Source organism: Pantherophis guttatus, chromosome 18 (assembly GCF_059756535.1).
Source record: "Pantherophis guttatus breed Tessera chromosome 18, ASM5975653v1, whole genome shotgun sequence".
In the NCBI taxonomy this organism is placed as follows: domain Eukaryota; kingdom Metazoa; phylum Chordata; class Lepidosauria; order Squamata; family Colubridae; genus Pantherophis; species Pantherophis guttatus.
In genome coordinates this window covers 7,420,296-7,442,238 of record NC_142080.1, presented here as the reverse complement: position 1 = coordinate 7,442,238, position 21,943 = coordinate 7,420,296, and the positions used below count along the sequence as shown (strand labels likewise).

The 21,943-nt window shown below is 44.8% G+C and overlaps 1 protein-coding gene across 1 annotated transcript; it reads right to left on the bottom strand.

Annotated features, from left to right (window-relative positions):
* Nucleotides 1-1,056: 1,056 nt before the first annotated feature.
* On the bottom strand, nucleotides 1,057-20,233 carry BBS1 (Bardet-Biedl syndrome 1). The gene is made up of 17 exons (XM_087880937.1): nucleotides 20,099-20,233; nucleotides 19,279-19,355; nucleotides 18,506-18,540; nucleotides 17,913-18,185; nucleotides 16,803-16,849; nucleotides 15,748-15,786; nucleotides 15,178-15,250; nucleotides 13,517-13,648; nucleotides 12,453-12,559; nucleotides 11,394-11,514; nucleotides 10,370-10,528; nucleotides 8,655-8,724; nucleotides 7,309-7,467; nucleotides 5,884-6,017; nucleotides 4,358-4,492; nucleotides 3,610-3,696; nucleotides 1,057-1,418 (listed from the first exon to the last, which is right to left on the bottom strand). The coding sequence occupies exons 1-17, from the start codon at nucleotides 20,134-20,136 to the stop codon at nucleotides 1,332-1,334; spliced, it is 1,773 nt and encodes a 590-aa protein (XP_087737063.1). The 5' UTR covers nucleotides 20,137-20,233; the 3' UTR covers nucleotides 1,057-1,331.
* Between the last annotated feature and the right edge of the window lie 1,710 nt (nucleotides 20,234-21,943).

Sequence of the window (21,943 nt, the reverse complement as noted above, 5' to 3'; positions counted from 1 at the left end):
AGAGTCCCCACGTGGCCCGTTTGGATGCGAGGTAAGGGCAGAGCGCACATGGAGGCTCAGGGAGGGCAAAAAACGGGCCTACTGGAAGTTCATTTCTGGCCTCCAGAGGGCCTCTGGAGCCTGGGGAGGCCATTTTCACCCATCCGGAGGCTCGAGGAAAGCCTCTGGAGCCGGGGGAGGGCAAACCCCTCCCCTGATGGTGCAGGAGGCCAACTAGGCCACACCGACCCAGCAACAGGGCAGAAATTTTTGAAGCCCATCCGATTCTATTTTATTCCATTCTATATTTTCTATTCTATTCCATTCCACATTCTATTCCCTATTCGATCCCATTCCATTCCATATTTTCCATTCCATTCCATTCCATTTTCTATTCTATTTACTATTCCATTCCATTTCATTCCATTCCATTTTCTATTCCATTCCATATTTTCTATTCTATTCTATTCTATTCTATTCTATTCTATTCTATTCTATTCTATTCTATTCTATTCTATTCTATTCTATTCTATTCCATTCCATTCCATTCCATTCCATTCTCTATTCTATTCTATTCTATTCTATTCTATTCTATTCTATTCTATTCTATTCTATTCTATTCTATTCTATTCTATTCTATTCTATTCTATTCCATTCCATTCCATTCCACTCCATTCCATTCCACTCTCTATTCTATTCTATTCTATTCTATTCTATTCTATTCTATTCTATTCTATTCTATTCCATTCCATTCCATTCCATTCTCTATTCTATTCTATTCTATTCTATTCTATTCTATTCTATTCTATTCTATTCTATTCTATTCTATTCTATTCCATTCCATTCCATTCCACTCCATTCCATTCCACTCTCTATTCTATTCTATTCTATTCTATTCTATTCTATTCTATTCTATTCTATTCTATTCTATTCTATTCTATTCTATTCTATTCTATTCCATTCCATTCCATTCCATTCCATTCCATTCCATTCCATTCCATTCCATTCCATTCCATTCCATTCTACTGTCTCTACTTTCTATTTTCTGTTCTGTTCCTGTTAAACAGGGAATGCTCCTTTTCTTTAGTCGGCAGGATAAATATAATTTATTGAGCTGTTCTGGCCTCCTAACCTCTAACTGCTGTTCGGTAGCTAATTCTAACCTGGTCTCTCTGCGTGTGGGTTGTTGCTCCTTAACAGCCAACGGGCATCTTCTTCCTACATTTGAGCAGAGGTTACTTGTTCCGGCATTGGGACTCCTCTCCCCCAGTTCCCAGTCGCTGTGCTGAGACGGTCAAGAAAGACTGCGCTGAGATGGACGAGAGCTCGGGAGAGCTCCCCTCGGAGGCGGTTCATGTAGCTGCCAAGCCTTCACTCACAGGCATGCTAATGTGGGCTGTGAGCAGCGGCTGGCTGATGCCTTCCTTGAGCACAAACACCTGCAGGGGAAAAAGAAGGTCAAGGGGAGACAAAAAGCCTTGGTGGTGCAGCAGACTAAAGCGCTGCTAAGTAGCACCAGCTGCCTGCAATGACTGCAAGGTCAAATCTCACCAGGCTCAAGGTTGACTCAGCCTTCCATCCTTTCTAAGGTAGGTGAAATGAGGACCCAGTTTGTGGGGGCAATAAGCTGACTTTGTATAAAATATACAAAAGGATGAAGGCTATTGCTTAACGCATTGTAAGCCGCCCCGAGTCTCCGGAGAAGGGCGGCATATAAATCGAACCAATAAATAAACAACAAATAAAGAAGAGGAGGGCGAATGGAATTGCTCCCTTTTGGAGCACAGAAAGCCAGGTGGGGTTCCCTGCAGAAGGAATTGGGGTACCGAGATAAACAACCCCCCCCCCCAAAAAAGATGCGGAGACTCTGGAAAGAGTGCAGAGAAGAGCCAACTAAGAGGATTAGGGGACTGGAGGCTAAAACATTTATTTATTTATTTATTTATTTTTTAAATTTATATACCGCCCTTCTCCCTGAGGACTCAGGGCGGTGTACAGCCAGAATTAAAAACATAAAATACAAATATTAAAAAACAATTAAAATATATATAAATTTGGCCCAAAATTAAAAATACAAACCAATTAAAACATTTAAAATTTCTTCTTAAGCCAGCCCGGTTTGCTGGAAAAAGTGGGTTTTAAGGGCACGGCGGAAGGCACTAAGGTCATAGGAAGAACGGTTGCAGGAACTGGGTATGTCTACTTTAATGAAGAGAAGGACTATGGGAGACACGATAGCAGTCTTCCAATATCCCAGGGGCTGCCCCAAAGAAGAGGGAGTCAAGTTATTCTCCAAAGCACCTGAAGGCAGGACAAGAAGCAACGGGTGGAAACTAATCGGTTTAATTAATCGGTGCCTTCCGCCGTGCCCTTAAAACTTTCTTTTTCCAGCAAGCCGGGCTGGCCTAACACTTTTTAAATGTTTTAATTGGTTTGTTACTGTTTTTAATTATGGGGCCAAATTTATATATATATTTTTAATGGTATTTTAATATTTGTAGTCTTATGTTTTTATGTGGCTGTACATCGCCCTGGGTCCTTAGGGAGAAGGGCGGTATACAAATTCAAAAATAAATAAATAAATAAATAAATAAATAAATAAACAAACAAATAAATAATCAAGGAGAGAAGCAACTTAGAACTGAGGAATTTCCTGACAGTGAGAACAATTAACCAGTGGAACAACTTGCCTCCAGAAGTTGTGAATGCTCCAACACTGGAAGTTTTTAAGAAGATGTTGGATAACCATTTGTCTGAAGTGGTGTAGGGTTTCCTGCCTAAGGAGGAGGTTGGACTAGATGACCTCCAAGGTCCCTTCCAACTCTGTGTTTCCTTCCTTGTTTCCTTCCTTCCTTCCAACGCTTCAGTTTTTCTATTCTATTCTAAACCAGATTTCTCCCAACAGCAAAACAAAGAATGGGGGGGGGAGGGGCTTGTTGGGTTAACGTCGTGGTGGTGCAATGGTTAGAATGCAGTATTGCAGGCTAACTCTGCCAACTGCCAGCAGTTTGATCCTCCAGGGTGTCCCCCAAGGTCTCACGTGATCACCTTTTGCAACCATTTCAAATAAATGGTTGTCAAATTTCTTCTTAAAAAACTCCAGCATTGGAGCATCCACAACTTCTGTCCCATCGATTGATTGTTCTCACAGTCAGGAAGTTTCTCCTTAGTTCCAAGTTGCTTCTCTCCTTGATTAGTTTCCATCGATTAGTTTCTTGTCTTGCCTTCTGGTGCTTGGGAGAATATTTATTTATTGTTTATTTATTGATTCATTTTATATGCCGCCCTTCTCCGGAGACTCAGGGAGGCTTACAATGCGTTAAGCAATAGCCTTCATACTTTTGTATATACCTGCTTAGTAGGGCTTTCGGGCCCCCCCAAGCGGTGTTCTTTTTTTATACAAAGTCAGCTTATTGCCCCCACAATCCGGGTCCTCATTTTACCTACCTCGGAAGGATGGAAGACTGAGTCAACCTTGAGCCTGGTGAGATTCGAACTTGCAGTAATTGCAAATATTGGAACTCTGCTATCATGTCACCCCGAGTCCTTCTTTTCATTAAACTTTCTTTTCTTTAAACGGAAGGATTGGGGGCTTGAACAGGTGGGAAAAACCAATTTAAGGCCACCAACCTTGATAACATCCGAGATCGCTTGGTCACTGAGACACTCAACAAAAGTGGATAAAGGATAATTCAGTCCTGGGATCAACATCGGAGCCTGAAGAGAAAGTTGAAGAAAAAAAAAAAAAGAGAAATAAATACAGATAATCCTTGATTTAACGAACATTTGTTTGTTTGATCATCAGAGGCTTTTTTTTTTTTTACTTTCAAAAGCATTTTTTCCACCAAAGAGGTTGTAGAAAAAATGTATTTATTTATTTATTTATTTATTAGTTCGATTTATATATGCCGCCCTTCTCCGGAGACTCAGGGCGGCTTACAATGAGTTAAGCAATAGCCTTCGTACTTTTGTATATACCTGCTTAGTAGGGCTTTCGCCCCCCCCCCCAAGCGGTGTTCTTTTTTATACAAAGTCAGTTTATTGCCCCCACAAACCGGGTCCTCATTTTACCTACCTTGGAAGGATGAAAGGCTGAGTCAACCTTTAAAATGCTTTTAAAAGTAAAAAAAAAAAACAGCCTCTAATGATCGCGCGGCTCAGCTGGGCATGGGGGTGGGGGGAAGGGATTTTTGCTACCGGATCTCTGAACCACCCGCCGCCATCGCTACCAGATCGGGTGATCCGATCCGAACCGGGAGCATTTCACCCCTGGGTTGCAGTATCACGTGATTTGCCATTTGCAAACTTCCTGGACGGTTCCAACGAGGAAAGCCAAAGGAGGTGGGGGGGGGGAAGCCAGAGGAGGGTGCAGTGTTACCTTGAAGAACGGACGTTCGACGGAATAATGGTTTTCATCGTAAATGAAACAAATGAGAAGATTTGCTATCGCGCGATTCTCCGACATGTTCTGGAGATTAAGGCACAGTTTGAAAGTGGGGCCCATGCCCTGCACCTGGAGGTGGGGAGGGGGAGGAAGAAGAGGAGGAAGAAGCAGCATTAAATAAGGACAAAGGACCTGGGGCAAGGAGAGACATCCCCAAAAAACCCGCCCTAAGCCCAAAAGATAATTTGCATTTCAACTCTGGAAGGGTCAGAGAGAGAGAGAGAGAAGGAAAATGTTTTCAATTGTCCTAAATCCATGATGGTGAACCGATGGCATGTGTGCCGCATGTGAGCCGTAGCCCAGCTCAGCTAATTTTTTTTTTTGAAATATTTTTTTATTTTTAAAACAAAACATAAAATATAAATCCATCATCCATACAATTGCAAACAGTGTGCCGGTCGGTTACAAGTCTTTTGTGCTTCCTCACCATATTCATTACTTACTAATTATCTAATTTCTCATATTACCAGTCTAATAAATATCTTTGCAATATAATCCTCATTAATCGTTTATTTAACTATGGCTTTCCCTTCATTTCATCAAAAATTATTTTCAAATATTTATATTTATAACATGCGTTCCTTCATCCTAGATCAACTATAGTCATACAACTTCGTATTATATATTGTATATTTCTACTGTTCTTATTTTATCCCCATTTCGTTTCCATGTTTTATTATCTAGCCATTGATAAAATAAATCCCATCTCTTATAATATTGTTTTATCTTCTTGTTCTCTAATTTCAAATGTCCATTTGCTCTTTTCGGCACATTCCATAATTTTCTTAATAACTTCATCTTGCGTCGGCATTTTCTCATTTTTCCAGTTTTTAGCAAACACAATTTCTGAGATGCGCAGGGGATGGGGTGCATGTGGGAGACGCGCGAGCATTCGCGGGGATCAGGAGTCATGCGTGATGTGAGGAGCGTGTGTGTGTGTGGGGGGGACGTCCCTACCCCACCCCCCTTCCTGGGTTTTTGAAGAAGCCTCAAAGAAAGCCTCTGGAGCCTGGGGAGGGAGAAAATCAGGCCTCTCAGAAGTTCCAGAAGTCTGGAAATGGGCCTGTTTCCGGTCTCTGGAGCCCAGGGGAGGCTGTTTTCGCCCTCCCGGAGGCTCGAGGAATAATTGCTACTGTTCGCCCAAACCGGTAGTAAAAAAAATGTTTAAAAAGTACGACGATCAGCTTTGCCGCACAATTTTTTTTTTTTACTTTTTTTTAGCATTTTTTTTACCATCGATCATCTGTGAGACAATCAGCTGTGCTTGATTGCCTGTGAAGTTCCTGCTTGTTGCAGGGGCCGTTTTGTGTGAAGTCCAGCTGCTTTTGCATTGTGTGTGTGTGTGTGTGTCAGTTGTGCAGCCACGCCCACCCGGTCACATGACCGCCAAGCCACTCCCACCAAGCCACGCCCACAGAAATTTTTTTGAATTTCACCACTGCTCTGAATGGCTTCCTCACCACGGCGTTCAGCTTGAGTGGCTCCTGCAGGGACTCCGAGATGGGGGTCATGCTGCACTCCAGCGCCCGGACGTAGGCACGGGCCGCCGTGAGACGGATGCGGCTGAGGTCTGTCTGAAAGACTTGATGCATGGCTGGGAAAAGGGAAGAAGGGAGGAGGATGAATGGAAGGCAACTAAAGGAGCTCTTCTATTTTAAACCCCCCCTTTACTATATAGGTAGTCCTCGACTTACGACCACAACGGAGCCCCAAATTTCTGTTGCTAAGCTAAGCGAGACATTTGTTAAGTGAGCTTTGCCCCGTTTTACGACCTTTCTTGCCACCGTTATTAAGTGAATCACTGCAGTTGTTCAGTTAGGAAACACGGTTGTTAAGTGAATCCGGCTTCCTTTCGGAGTTTGCTTGTCAGAAGGTCGCTAAAGGGGAATCGTTGTGTCCCCGGGACACTGAAAACGGTCACAAATACGAGTCAGTTGCCAAATATCTGAATTTGGATCCTGGGGCCATGGGCTGCTGCAACGGTTGTTAAGTGTGAAAAATGGTCATAAGTCACTCTTTTCAGTGCCATTCAATGTCTCCTGGTGATTGGCCCAAAGTCACCCAGCCAGCTTCCATGTGTAAGGCGGGACTAGAACTCACCATCACCTGGTGATTGGCCCAAAGTCACCCAGCCAGCTGCCATGTGTAAGGCGGGACTAGAACTCACCATCACCTGGTGATTGGCCCAAAGTCACCCAGCCAGCTTCCATGTGTAAGGCGGGACTAGAACTCACCATCACCTGGTGATTGGCCCAAAGTCACCCAGCCAGCTTCCATGTGTAAGGCGGGACTAGAACTCACCATCACCTGGTGATTGGCCCAAAGTCACCCAGCCAGCTTCCATGTGTAAGGCGGGACTAGAACTCACCATCACCTGGTGATTGGCCCAAAGTCACCCAGCCAGCTTCCATGTGTAAGGCGGGACTAGAACTCACCATCACCTGGTGATTGGCCCAAAGTCACCCAGCCAGCTTCCATGTGTATGGTAGGACTAGAATTCACCATCACTTGGTGATTGGCCAAAGTCACCTAGCCAGCTTTCATGTATAAGGTGAGACTAGAACTCACCATCTCCTGGTGATTGGGCCAAAGTCACCTAGCCAGCTTCCATGTGTAAGGCACGACTAGAATTCACCATCTCCTGGTGACTGGCCCAAAGTTAGGCCAACTGACCTTCATACCTAAGGCAGGACTAGAACTGTCTCCTAATGATTCAAAATACCCAACTGGCTTTCATGCCTAAAGCAGGATTAGAACTCATAATCTCCTAGTCACCCAGCAGGTTTTTGTGCCTGAAGTGGGACTAGAATTCAGGACCACCCAGTTTCTAATCGAGCACTTTCCCTGGACAATAAAGTGAGAGATGGACCCTGGATTCTGCTCACCCACTCCACATTCTCGTTCCCGCAGTGTCTGGTCCACGTAGAGTTTTGTTTTCTTGGGCACGTTGAGTTTGGTGGTCTGGGCAACAGGAACACCGGCCGTGGCGTCCCCCTTATGGAAAGTGCTGGTGCGTTTCAAGATCTTGATGATAAGACCCCCACCTGGAGAAGATATAAAAGTTGGAAGTGGGACGGGCAGACTCAAGGCATCATGGACACTGATTTTGAGACTTTAGAAAGGGTGCAGAGATGAGCAACCAGGATGATGAGGGGACTGGAGGCTAAAACATAGAATAACAGGGTTAGAAGGGACCTTGTAGGTCATCTAGTCCAACCTAAGCAGGAAACCCTACACCATTTCTGAAAGATGGCTGTCCAATCTCTTCTTGAAAGCTTCCAGGAATGAAGCTCTCACAACTTTTGAAGGCATCTTCTGTTTTATGGGTTGATTGTTCTCACTGTCAGAAAATTCCTCCTCATTTCCAGGTTGAATCTCTCCATCCATTATTCCTTGTCTGGCCTGCTTTGGAAAATAGCTGGACCCCCTTCCTCCTCTCTGGGGCAGCCCCTCAAATATTGGAAGATGCTCTCCTGTCTCCCCTGGTTCTTCTCTTCCCTAGACTAGCCAGGCCCAGTTCCTGCAACCGTTCATTCTATGTTTTAGCCTCCAGTCTGAATCTATCTAAGATGCTTAAAGACCTGGAGACTAAAATATACGATGAACGGTTGCAGGAACTGGGCCTGGCTAGTCTAGTGAAGAGAAGGACCAGGGGAGGCAGGAGAGCATCTTCCAATATTTGAGGGGCTGCCACAGAGAGGAGGAAGGGGGTCAAGCTGTTTTCCAAGGCACCTGAAGGCCCCACAAGGAATGATGGATGGGAACCAATCAAGGAGAGATTCAACCTGGAAATAAGGAGGAATCTTCTGACAGTGAGAACAATCAACCCGTGGAACAGAAGTTGCATTCAAAGTTGTGGGAGCTTCATCCCTGGAGGCTTCCAAGAAAAGACAGGACTGCCATTTGTCAGAAATGGGGTAGGGTCTCCTGCTTGGGTAAGGGGTTGGACTAGATGACCTACAAGGTCCCTTCCAACTCTATTAAAGAAATCTGTTAAAGGAAGGCTAGCTGTCCTGCTCCCGTGAATGACGAAAAGGCTTAAGCAGCCAGCTTCACCAGGCCAGGGAAAAAATGAGAGGCTGCGTTTGGCCAAGGAGCACCCACATTCTGGCCAGAGAGAAGTTCCATGGGGCTGGGCTGCAGCACGAGTCCGAAAGTTCGGAAGACAAAACCTCTGGTCCCTTGGACCGACCCAGATCGGATCCCGAACCTAGCTCGTTTACATTCACACCTTTGGTTGTCATGATGAGGGTGTTGTCCTCTCGTCCGTAGTGGCCGAAAGCGATGCTGGTGACGACGTCCTGCCAAGAATCAGGAAACAAGGAAAATTGGTCAGTGACGAAGGAGTGAAATTGGAAACCCCGAGAGGGAGAGGAGCTGCATATTTTCGCTGGATCCTTCCAAGCCGAAGTGGGACGTCGTATGTTTGACAGGCTTTCTTGGTAGTCCTCGACTTACGACCCTCATGGAGCCTGCCGTGAGAGTCATCACTTGCGATGGTCATGAAACCGGGACATCGCACGCCGGACCCCATTTTGCAACCTATTGTTTTTGTGGTGGTCATTAAGCAAATCGCTGCAGCCATTAAATGAATCGGCACTTGTTAAGCCAAAGCCATTCCAGGATTTATAACTGCAACTGAGCCCCAAATTTCTGCTCTTAAGTGAAGAGTTTGTTAAGTGGGCTTTGCCAGATGTCGTTAAGCGATTCACTGCCATGGATAAAATTAAGTCACACGGTTGTTCTTACCAACTGTGGTAAGTCGAGGACTACCTGAGTTCCCCACCCAAAACCAGAAGGAAACGCAGGTTTTCAGCAAAGCTATTGTAAAAATCGTGGTCACATGACCTTGGGAGGCTGCAAATAGATGCAGTTGCGGGCCTGTTGCCAAAGCAACTAACATGCGATCACACATCACAGCTGCCAAACCAAGTCCTTAAGTACCTTTTGGCAGGGAGTTGAGGTGTTATGCGTCTGTTGCAGCTTCAAACGGTCTCTAAGGGATTGGATTTACCGTGTTTCCCTGAAAATAAGACCGGGTCTTATCTTAATTTGTTGCTCCAAACGACACATTAAGGCTTCATTTCCGGTTAGGTCTTATTTTTGGGGAAATACGGTATTAAATGCATCCATCTGGCTGACAATCTTAACTGGGGCTTATTTTTGGGGTAGGGCTTATATTACAAGCATCCTGAAAAAATGCTAGGACTTATTTTCCGGTTGGGTCTTATTTTTGGGGAGGTCTTATTATTTTGGGGGAGCATGGAGCAAGATGGGGCTCCTCTTGCCGTCTTACCTGATTTCCAGCTCTGCGTTTAAATATTTTCGGGGAGGGTTTATTTTTTTTGGGGGGGAGGCTTATTTTAGCACATGCGCTCAAAAGCCCGATTGGGCTTATTATCAGGGGATGTCTTATTTTTGAGGAAACAGGGTAAAGGTTCCCCTCGCACATATGTTCTAGTCGTTCCTGACTCTAGGGGGCGGTGCTCCTCTCCGTTTCAAAGCCGAAGAGCCAGCACTGTCCGAAGACGTCTCCGTGGTCATGTGGCTGGCATGACTCAATGCCAAGGGCGCACGGAACGCTGTTCCCTTCCCACCAAAGGGGGTCCCTATTTTTCTACTGGCATTTCTTTTACGTGCTTTCGAACTGCTAGGTTGGCAGAAGCTGGGGCAAGTCACGGGAGCTCACCCTGTTACGCGGCACTAGGGATTCGAACCGCTGAACTGCCGACCTTTCTGATCGACAAGCTCAGTGTCTTAGCCGCTGAGCCACCGCATCCCCTGTAGATGAGCAGAAGTATATAGATTTAAGGCCTGTTTCGGACCCCCTGTAATATTAATTCCCAAAATGAGCAACGAGGTGGAAGTCCAGGCAGCTGCAAAGGAAGTGGGTTGGCATAAACTCGATAGGATGCCCACAAATATTCCCGAAGCTTGGAATCTTACCGGCACCTGGATGACGTTGACGAGGTTCTTATCCCGATAAACATGAATTTCCCTGTTGGCCAGCGACACCAATACAGCCTGGAAATTTTGCAGTTTCTCATCCATGAGGCCCAAAGTGATGGGGGTCGCCGACAACGTCACCGCCCAGAGTTTCTTCCCCTGGTACAAGAAGAGGTGTGAGTGTGTGTGTCAGAAAATCACAGGGGCTCCTGCTTGAGCTGGGGGTTGGACTAGATGACCTCCAAGGTCCCTTGTAAACTGCGCTCCTCTATATTCCTTCGCTTCCTGGAGGAGTTTGGGCAGAGCAACACTGCCCCCTTCAGGATTGTTCAAAGGCACTGCAGAAGAATATAGAGGGAAGTCTTAGGACTTCACCACCACAATGGAGCATGGATTTCTGTCATTGTGAAGCGAGACGTCAGTTAAATGAGTTGTGGTCGTAAATTGAACCACCCACCACACGACCGGACTCCATTTTACTTTAAATACGTGTCACAACCACCAATGTGCGACACCCACCGGCACGCGATTTATTGAGCTTTTCAACCATGGATAAATCCAAGAAAAGAAAAGTTTCAGAAGAAAACAGAACATTTAATCCAGCTACATATGCTAGTTTTGTGGCCACTCGAGAAATAGTCAGGCATGGGAAGGATTTTATGGCTCCCGGTGTTTTCTTTTCTGTGGGAAACGGGTCTGAATGGCTCTTTGAGTGTTTAAGGTTGCAGACCCCTGAAATAGGGAGCACAGTGTATGTTTTTGCATATGTATAGGTTTCCTTTTTAATGCTTTGTTTTGTCTTTGTGGGCATTTTGTTTAAATTTAAAGTTTGTATTTTAATTTTTTTTGAATAAAAATAAAATTAAAAGCGAATCTAGCTGCTATGAACCCCAGCTATGTTCTGATGGCAAATGTGGTTTGCTTTTCACACGGTGCCCCGGATTAAGAGAGCCGCTAAGCTCTGCGCAAACACACACCCTCGCAGCAACAATTTTGCCCACGGGCACAACTCGCTACTCCTAACCTTCTGGTTGTAGCCTCGCAGCGTCTCATCTGAGCAAGCCACCATGATGTTCTTCTGGACTCGAACCAAACCCACGGCCTGGGAGCTCAGTTCGATGCAGTATTTGGGCCGCTTGGAGTCCCTGTGTGGAAAAATAAAACAGGGGAAAAAATTCACGGATGGAGCAGGGGGACACGGTTCCAATGGGTCAGAAAATGCAAAAATCTAAGTGCCTCTTATCAATCAACAGAGAGGCTACAAGTCAAAGTTTCTCAAACTTGGCAACTTTAAAGATGAGTAGAATTCAGCTCCCAGAATTCCCTAGCCAGTATGCTTTAAATAGGTGGATTTTAATTCCCAGAACTCCCTAGCCAGCATGCTTTAAATAGGTGGACTTTGACTCCCAGAATCCCCCAGCCAGCCTGCTTTAAGATGGGTGGAATTCAGCTCCCAGAATTCCCTAGTCAGCATGCATTAAATAGGTGGACTTCGATTCCCAGAATTCCCCAACCAGTATGTTTTAAGATATCTGGACATCAATTCCCATAATTCCCCAGCCAACACACTTTAAAAGATGTCTGGACTTCAACTCCCAGAATTCTCCAGCAGTATGCTTTGATGTGTGAACTTTAATTGTATTTTAATATTTGTATTGTGTGTTTTAATTTTGGCTGTTCACCGCCCCGAGTCCTTCGGGAGAGGGGGCGGTATAAATATTTAATAAATAAATAAATAAATAAATAAAACTCTCAGAATTCCCCAGCCAGCATGTTTTAAGACTGGTGGACTTCAACTCCCAGAATTCCATGGCTGGCTAGGGAGTTCTGGGAGTTGAAGTCCACCCATCTTCAAGCTGCCAAGGTCGTGAAACTCTTGATTTATTGTCTGCTTTCCCTTCCATTCTTTTCCCACTGTGCCACAATCTCTCATAATACGGCCATCTTACACCAATTACGGCTTTTCTAAAATATCGTGTTTATTATGGGATGCTCTGGGAAGTGGCTGATGTCCGTGGCTTGAATGTACTTCATTTACCGTCTGCTCCGGAGCAAGTCCTTTGCCGCTGGTGGGATCACATACCTGCGAAGGATGTAAATGCTACCGTTCCGACATGCCACGGTGAGATAGTATTCCACGTCAAACTGGCCTGCGATGTCCAGAAAGGCGGGCACGCTTGGTATGGCCACCTACAAGGGGAAAAGAGAGCCCTGGGTTTGGTTGGACTTCTGCCTGTGAAACCTGGGAGGGAGGACGGGTCACGATAGCCGAATTCTCACACTGCATCCAACCGGGTAATTTTAGCTTGGTGTAATTACCTTCGTCATAGCTTGTTAAACCGGATTAGTGTTAATTCAGGGTTGGGGTTATTTTTTTCTAACATGGCCTGTTGGGTTGATACAAGATTGGATTCAAGAGATGGTAGGGACCCCAAAGGTAGGTTAGCCATGTAAACAGGTTAGGTGGGTTGTGTGGAAGAGATCAGGGGGAAGGAAGTGGGTTTGGGAAGGAAGGGTCTTGGATGCTTCATAGAACAGGGAGAGCCAACCTTGGCAGCTTTAAGACCGGTGGACTTCAACTCCCAGAATTCACCCGCCAGTCAGACATTTTAAAGCATGTTGGCTGAGGAATTCTGGGAATCGAAGTCCACACACCTTAAAATATGGTGACTAGGGAATTCTGGGAGTTGAAATCCAGACATCTTAAAACATGCTGGCTGGGGAATTCTGGGAATTGAAGTTCACCCACCTTAAAATATGGTGACTAGGGAATTCTGGGAGTTGAAATCCAGACATCTTAAAGCATGCTGGCTGGGGAATTCTGGGAACTGAAATTCACCCACCTTAAAATATGATGACTAGGGAATTCTGGGAGTTGAAATCCAGACATTTTAAAGCATGCTGGCTGGGGAATTCTGGGAGTTGAAGTCCACCCACCTTAAAGTTGCCAAGGTTGGACACCCCTGCCCTGTAACCCGACAAGATCCAGTCTTAAAGCCAGAATCTGAATCTTCTGAATATGGATGTATACATTCCCCTATGTGTTCGGTTATTATTTTTGCCAATATGTTTGACAGGAAGAAGGAGGGCATACCATATCGCAAAGGGGGTACACACGGTATGCAAAATTCAGGTGTAGAGCCTCACTTTTGATAAGATGGTGAAGGCTTCAGGGTCCAGGATCAGGATTTCCATGTTCTCCGTCCCGACCACCAAGCAGCTGATCGCGTCCTCCTCCACCCGGTTCTTCTTCAGAGTGGCCATACAGGTGATCACCGTCTGAAAAAAAAAAACCCACAATAGCCCAGAAAAATAAAGAAGGCATTTTATTCCATTAACCAGCCAACTGAATTAGAGGTAGTCCTCGATTTACGACCACAAGGGAGCCCAACATTTCCATCGTTAAGCGAGATATTTGCTAAGTGAGTCTTGCCCCATTTTAGGGCCTTCCTTGCCACAGGTGTTAAGTGAATCGTCACACTTGTTAAATGAGTAATGAAATTGGCTAAGAGAAGCTGGCTTCCCTGTTGACTTTTTTTTTTTTTTTTTAATTTGATTTATATGCCGCCCTTCTCCGAAGACTCAGGGCGGCTTACAATGTGCTCAGCGATAGCCTTCATCCTTTTGTATATTTATACAAAGTCAGCTTATTGCCCCCACAAACTGGGTCCTCAATTTACCTACCTTAGAAAGGATGGAAGGCTGAGTCAACCTTGAGCCTTGGCGAGATTCAAACCTGCAGTAATTGCAGGCAGCTGGTCTTAATAACCAGCTTAATAACAGGGTGCCTTAAACCCCTGTACTACCAAGGCTCTTTGCTCGTCGAAAGGCCGCAAAAGGGGAACGCGTGACCCAAGCACGCCACAAAAGTCGTAAATATGAGTCGCTTGCCAAGCGTCTGAATTTTGATCCCGCGATCACAGGGATGCTGCAAAGGTTGTAACTATAAAAAACGGTTGTAAGTCACCTTTTAAAAAAATAATTACTATTTTTTTACCAGTTTACTTATACATTTTCACATTATATAACATATGTCTGGATCATTTTGCTTATATAACAATACTTTTTCCGTTCCTAATTTCTACCTCTTATTATCCAACCAACTTCAAAAATACTCTGTATCTTTTTCAGTGCCGTCGTAACATTTTTTAAAATTATTTTTAAACAAATATATATATAAAAAAACCAAATAAAAAACCATCTTCAATCACAAATACAAACAGTGTGTTGATTGGTTACAAGTCCTTTGTGCATCTTCACCCTATTTATATATATCCGTGTATTATTATCCTCATTAATCATATGTTTAACCATGGCTGTTTCTTCCTTCGTTTCATACAAAATAGTCTAAAATTTGAGTTAATTTGTATTATGCCATTCATTTCATCCTCTTAAATCATTCCAGTAATAATACATCTTTATATTATATTTTAATATAATTCTACATTTCTTGTATTAGAAAATCTCTGCCTTATTTCATTTCCATGTCTTTTTATCTAACCATTGATAAAATAGGTCCCATATCTTGTAGTATTGTTTATCTTTTTGTTCTCTAATTTCAAATGTTAATTTACTCATTTCTGCACATTCCATTATTTTCTTTATAACTTCCTCTTGCGTTGGCATTTTCTCATTTTTCTCATTTTTCCCATTTTTAGCAAACACAATTCTAGCCGCTGTTAATACATTCACAATCAAATATCTCAATTCTCCATTGTATATTTCAGGTACAATCCCCAATAAAAAATGCTGTCGTAACTTTGAACGGTCACTAAACGAACTCCGCTATTAGATTCAAGAGTACGGACCTGACGTTTGATGGGCAGGAATTTATGCTGGTTCACAAAGGGCTCCATCTCAGGGAGGTCGAGGGTCAGGAACCTATGGAGAAGAGAAAAGGCGGTGAGAGAAATAGAGGCAGTCCTCGATTTACAACAGCCCGTTTAGTGACCACTTGAAGCTACGACAGTGCTGACAAAAGTGAACTGGGATCGGGGTTTTTTTTTCCACTTACGACCGTGGTCAAAATTGGGACGTTGGGCAACTGGTTTCTATATTTATGACGGTCGCAATGTCATAAATTTGAGACCGTCCGACGAGCAAAGTCAGCGGATTCACTTCACAACCGTGTTACCAACTTAACAACGGCAGCGATTCACTTAACAACGGTGGCCAGGAAGGGGGTAAAACGGGGCAGCATTCCTTCGACAACGGTCTTGCTCAGCGACAGACTTTTGGGGCTCAATCCTGGTTGAAAGTCGAGGACTTCCGATATAGATTCCCAAGTCAAGAAGTACCCCCCCCCCCCAAAAAAAAAGAGTTCACACAACCGGTGTGATGTTCCATGCGAGCCAACACCTCTAACGTGAGACGCTCACCTCAAAGACTGCACTGAGAGGGGCATTTCGGCATTTTCTCTGGGAAGGAAGAAGAGAAGACATCCGTTAGAATGAGCTAAGGGGTACAGCTAAGAGCCAAGAGGACATCACCACTCAAATTTAAGCTGAACCTGGACGCCTCTAGAAGTTGTGGATGCTCCAACATTGGACGTTTTATAAGAAGAGATTGGACAACCATTTGTCTGAAATGGGACAGGGGGTGGGACTAGAAGGCCTCCAAGGTCCCTTCCGACTCTGTTATTCCTTCCTCCCTCCCTCCCTCTCTCTTTTTCTCCTTCTTTTCCTCCTCCTCTTTCTTCTTCATTCTTCCTTCTCTTTTTTCCTTCCTTCCTTCCCTCCCTCCTTTTCTCTTTTTCTCCTTTCTTCTTCATCCTTCCTCTTTTTTCCTTCCTTCCTTCCCTCCCTCCCTCCTTTTTCTCCTCCTTTCTTCTTCATCCTTCCTTCTCTTTTTTCCTTCCTTTCCTCCCTCCCCTTTTCTCTTTCTCTTTTCCTCCTCCTCTTTCTTCTTCACTCTTCCTTCTCTTTTTTCCTTCCTTCCTTCCTTCCTTCCTTTCCACCCTCCCTCCCTCCTTTTTCTCCTTCTCTTTTCCTCCTCCTTTCTTCATCCTTCCTTCTCTTTTTTCCTTCCTTCCTTCCCTCCCTCCCTCCTTTTTCTCTTTTTCTCCTTTCTTCTTCATCCTTCCTTCTCTTTTTTCCTTCCTTCCTTCCTTTCCTCCCTCCCTCCCCTTTTTCTCCTTCTCTTTTCCTCCTCCTCTTTCTTCTTCCTCCTTCTCTTTTTTCCTTCCTTCCTTCCTCCCTCCCTTCCTCCTTCCCTCCCCACCGCCCAGAAAAGGTTTTTAAGAAGAGACTGGACAATCATTTGTCTGAAGTGGTGGAAGGTATATTCAAAGTTGCTAAAGGTTGAGAAACACTGTTTTAAACAATCCGGTGCCCATTTCCTGTCTACATTCCTGCAACCCCGTCCCTCACCAACCGCCAAAAAATGGATCAGAAGAACAGACAATTCACCTTGTGTGGGGTCAAGATTCTCTTACCTGATGGCTTCCAGCATCTCTTTCATTGACAAAAGATCAACCTTGTCCTGTGCGGAGAGAGAGAGACAGAGAGAGAAAAGGCACATAATGAAACCCCCAGGATTATGCTTATAATGAGCCACGGTGGCGCAGTGGTTAGAGTGCGGTACTGCCGGCTACTTCTGCTGCCTGCCGGCTGCCTGCAATTTGGCAGTTCGAATCTCACCAGGCTCAAGGTTTGACTCAGCCTTCCGTCTTTCCGAGGTGGGTAAAATGAGGGCCCAGATTGTTGGAGGCAAGAGACTGACTGTGTAAAACCACTTAGAGAGGGCTGTAAAAGCACTGTTGAAGCGGAATATAAGTGCTATAAGAGGGGTGGTTATTTAAGTCTCTTTTTTTGCATAAACAAAAAAACTGAATTGAATCGGATATTTTATTTGGCCAAGTTGTGATTACACCCACAAGGAATTTGTCTCCAGTGCAGAAGAACTCAGTGTACATGCAAAGAAAGAGGAGGAGGTGGAGGTGGAGGAAGAGGAAGAGGTGGAAGAGGAAGGAGTCAAGGTGGAGAACATATCTAGCACACCTACTTCCTCTTATTTTCCCCACAACAGCAATCCTGTGAGGTGGGATGGGTTGGCAAAGAGTGATAGGCCCAGCCAGCTTTCATTTGTAAGGCAGGACTAGAACTCACCATCCCCTGGTAACTGGCCCAAAGTCAGCCAGCCGGCTTTGATTCCTAAGGCAGGACTAGAATTCACCATCCCCTGGTATCTGGCCCAAAGACACCCGGCCGGCTTTCATTCCTAAGGCAGGACTAGAACTCACCGTCTCCTGGTGACTGGCCCAAAGTCACCCAGCCGGCTTTCATGGCTAAGGCAGGACTAGAACTCACTGTCTCCTTGTTTTTAGCCTGGTGCCTTAACCACTACTAAATCAAGCTGGCTCATTCATGGATCAAGAGATGCCAGCAGATAAGTCATCAACAGACTCTTTTAAGAAGAAGAAAAAAGACACCCCCACCCCTCCCAAAAGAGCAGGACCATAAGATTCAAAACTTGGCATCTTTGTGCCACTCAAATGCATTCATTTAAAACCTGGGGTTTTTTTTCTCTCTCTCTCTCCCCTCACCTCCTTTGCCTGATCCCAGACCACTTTCTCCATCGGGTTGGGCTCCATCGGCGGCAGAGTAAACTTGAAGTAGGGACGCAGGTTCTTGTAGACGTAGATGTACGGCCCAGAAGCCACAGCCAGGGCTGGCATGCGTGGCTCGTGTAGCTCCATCAGAAAGGAAACCACGCTTGTGGGTAAATCCGGCAGGGTGTTTTCACTCAAGACAGTAGTACCCTGGTAGACCTTCAACTTCATCTCGTGGCCCGTCGAGCCAAAATTGCCCACCACTAACTGCAGCAGAGAGAGAGAGAGAGAGAGAGAGAGAGAGAGAGAGAGAGAGAGAGAGAGAACAAATATAACATGATTGGCTTCTTTAAATCATCACCAAGGTGGATACAAATTGTCCTCCACTTATGATGAGTTGCTTAGCGACTGTTCAAAATTACAACAGACTGAAAAAAATATACTATATATTCAGGTCATCTTTGATTTCCAATCGTTTGTTTAGCGCCCACTAAGCGCTAAAAAGGGGTTGTGGATTTATATCCTGGATGGAAATGGGAAACGTTGGCTAGGGATTTTCTATCTACGATAGGGATATTTTCTTTTACCTTGTGGTCTCCATCCCCATGCAGGTCAGCCAGAGCTAGAAGAAAATTAACAGTCAATGAGAGGACAATTGTATATAAGCTTATCAAAGCCTACCAAGAGCAGACAGAGGGAATCCTGGAATATGTTCTAGAGCTGAAAGTTGAACTGCAAAGTCTCTGGTGCCCTCTGAAGTTAGTTCTTTCCTTGCAGACGTTTTATTATCCAAGTAGGTAACATCATCAGCACAAATGAGTGTGGGGTTCTTATCACTCTCTCTTTTCTTTTTGCTTTCTTTTCCATTCAGGTCTATTATTTTCTGTTCTATTCTGTTTCCCATTCTATTCTACATTCCATTCCATTCCATTTTATTATCCCGCCTTTTATGTATATTTAAAACTCAGGGCAGCAAGCATGTTTAATACTTTTTCATTTTCCTATTTTCCCACAACAACCCTGTGAGGTTGATTGGGCTATGAGACAGAGACTGGCCCAAAGACACCCAGCTGGCTTTCATGCCTAAGGCAGGATGAGTTTTAAAACTCGCTGTTTCCTGATTTCTAAGCCAGGACCACCACCATGACACTAAAAATAGCTTGCACTGCCAGTTTAGACACATAGGGATGGAAGGGACCACGGAGGTCATTTAGTCCAACCCCTTATTCAAGCCATTCTGGATAGTCGAATCTCTTCTTGAAAACCTCCAATGTTGGAGCACCCACCATGACTTCTAGAGTTCACTCCACCCCTCCCCAAAAAATGGAAAGAAGAGGGGGAAAAAGGATCTCAAACTTACTGACACACGAGGAAAAGGTGTGCAAATTGGCAACTGGATCGTAATAGGCATCCAGCCATTTGGAACTGGTGCGAAAACTGGTGGCAACCACAGAAAAAAAAAAATGAAAAGCAAAAAAAAAGTTATATTTTAACATGGCAGATCAGTGTTTCACAACCTTGGTAGCTTGATGACGGGTGGACTTCCTTTCCCAGAATCCCCCAGCCAGCATGCTTTAAGATAGGAAGACTTCAATTGCTGGCTGGGGGATTCTGGGAAAGGAAGTCCACCCGTCTTAAAGCATGCTGGCTGGGGAATTATGGGAGTTGAAGTCCACGCATCTTAAAACATGCTGGTTGTAGTCCACCCATCTTCAAGCATGCTGGCTGGGGGATTCTGGGAGTTGTAGTCCACCCATATTAAAGCAAGCTGGCTGGGGAATTCTGGGAGTTGTAGTCCACACATCTTAAAACATGCTGGCTGGGAATTATGGGAGTTGTAATCCACCCATTTTAATACATGCTGTCTGGGAATTATGGGAGTTGTAATCCACCCATTTTAAAACATGCTGGCTGGGGAATTCTGGGAGTTGTAGTCCACCCATCTTCAAGTTGCCAAGGTTGAGAAACACGATGGTAGTTTTAACGCAGAGCTAAATTCCCAAGGAGTCTCCTTTCCATACAAATGGAATCCCCAGCCCCTAAAAGCGGACCCAGAAGGGGGAAAATGGGTGAGAATTGGTTCCTTTTCTCGTCCCCCTCACAACATTTTTCTGCCCTGAAGGGCTGTGCTCGCTATAATCCCTGATTGGATGCCGTTGTTTCCCGGGCGTTTTATTTACCCGTCGCCGGCGCCTCCAGAAGAAGCAGCCATCGCCATGGCCCTGGGAGCCTTCCCTGCTAGGCCGCGAAGCCCGTTGCCATGGAAACCCCACGACGGGCAATGGGTGCAACGCGAAAAGGAGTCCCCGCCTGCGAAAGCCCGTTGCTATGGGAAACCCCCACGGCGCGCAATGGGCGCATCGCGAAAATGAGTCCTCCCCTCAACAGGCTCATAAACTTCCAAAAAGGTAAGAGTGACCCGCACCGGGAAGCTTCCGAGACCGACTTCACATTTTCCTTTTGTCTTGTCTGCCAGCTTTTGAAATAAGGCAGAGCTCTCCAAACAACTTGTGGACTTCAATTCCCAGAATTCCTCAGCCAGTTATGCTAACTGGGGGATTCTGGAGTTGAAGTCCACAAGTCTTAAAATTGACAAGTTTGGAGAACCCTGAAATAATGTTAAAAAAGTTTGGTTGACCGTGTGGACAGATTACTTATTCTGATCCTTTTGGGTTCGGGGTATCCCAACATTTATTGGGGGGGTGGGGTGTACAGTGATTTATACACGGAGTCAGTCCTGGGATTCATAGCCCTCAAGTGGGGTTAACCCCTTTAAAAAAATAAAAGTGTGCAATGAATTAGTTGCATTTCCAAATTTGGAATTTAATAAAGAATTGGCTGGAAGAAATGTTGTCAACAAATATAGAAGTCAAACCGGAGTTTTTCTTATTGGGAATTATAGAAACAAAATATAAGAAAGATGCAATGATCTATTGCTACATATACTCACGGCGGCACAGATAGCCTTCGCTCAAAAATGGAAAGAGAAAGATATTCCAACTGAAGAGGAAATATTACTGAAAATCTTTTAACTGCGCAGAAATGGACAGACTCACTTTGGAACTCAAGGGTAAAAGCGAAACCGGGAAAATCCGGGAACAATTTTATGATTGGATAGATAACAAGAGGACAGCCAAGACAAATGTACAGTGTTAGAATAAAAATATAGATGTTATTATAGATAAATGTATGTTTAGAGATGAATAAATATATAGAAATAAGGGAAAAATTATTAATATTAGATTATGTTTAAATAATGAACAAAGTTTCATTATAAACTATATGTTTATATGAGTACTAATATTATTGCAAAGTGACGGAAGATGTTTGGAACCTGTGACGTCATATCTATGTCCAATTAAAATAATCCAGTGGCATTACTGTTTAAGAGCAGTATTTATTTTAGCAACTTTGAGATGTCTGGACTTCAAGTCCCAAAATTCCCCAGTCAGCCTAGCTGGCTCGCTGGGGAATTCTGGGACTTCTTGAAGCCCTGATCTTAAAAGTTGGAGAAATAATGGCTTAGCCTTAGGGAGATGAGTGAACTCACCAACATCATGGGTTAAGTCCGTGATGGCGAACCTATGGCACGCGTGCCAGATGCACGCGCTGGCCAGCTGATTTTTGGGCCTTCTGGGCCCACCGGAAGTAGGGAAACAGGCTGTTCCTGCCTCTGGAGGGCCTGGGGGGGTGGAGAAGGCCGTTTTCACCCTCCCCAGGCTCCTAGAAAGGCTCTGGAGCCTGGGGAGAGCAAAAAAACAGGCCTACTGGGCCCACCGTGCCATCGCCTGCCAAAAGTGGGGGGAGCGTGGGGGGGGTGTCACGCATGCACGCGCCGGGGGGGAGGAGCACATGGAATTTTGGGTGTGCGCATGCGCGACCCCTCTGCGCGACCCTTGCTTTTGGCACGCAATGGCAAAAAGGTTAGCCATCACTGGGTTAAGTAATAGCCCTCAATCTAATATTTCTGACTTTGAAAACTTTTCTTCCCAACTCAAGTTTCAAAACGAGTTTTCTTCACCAAC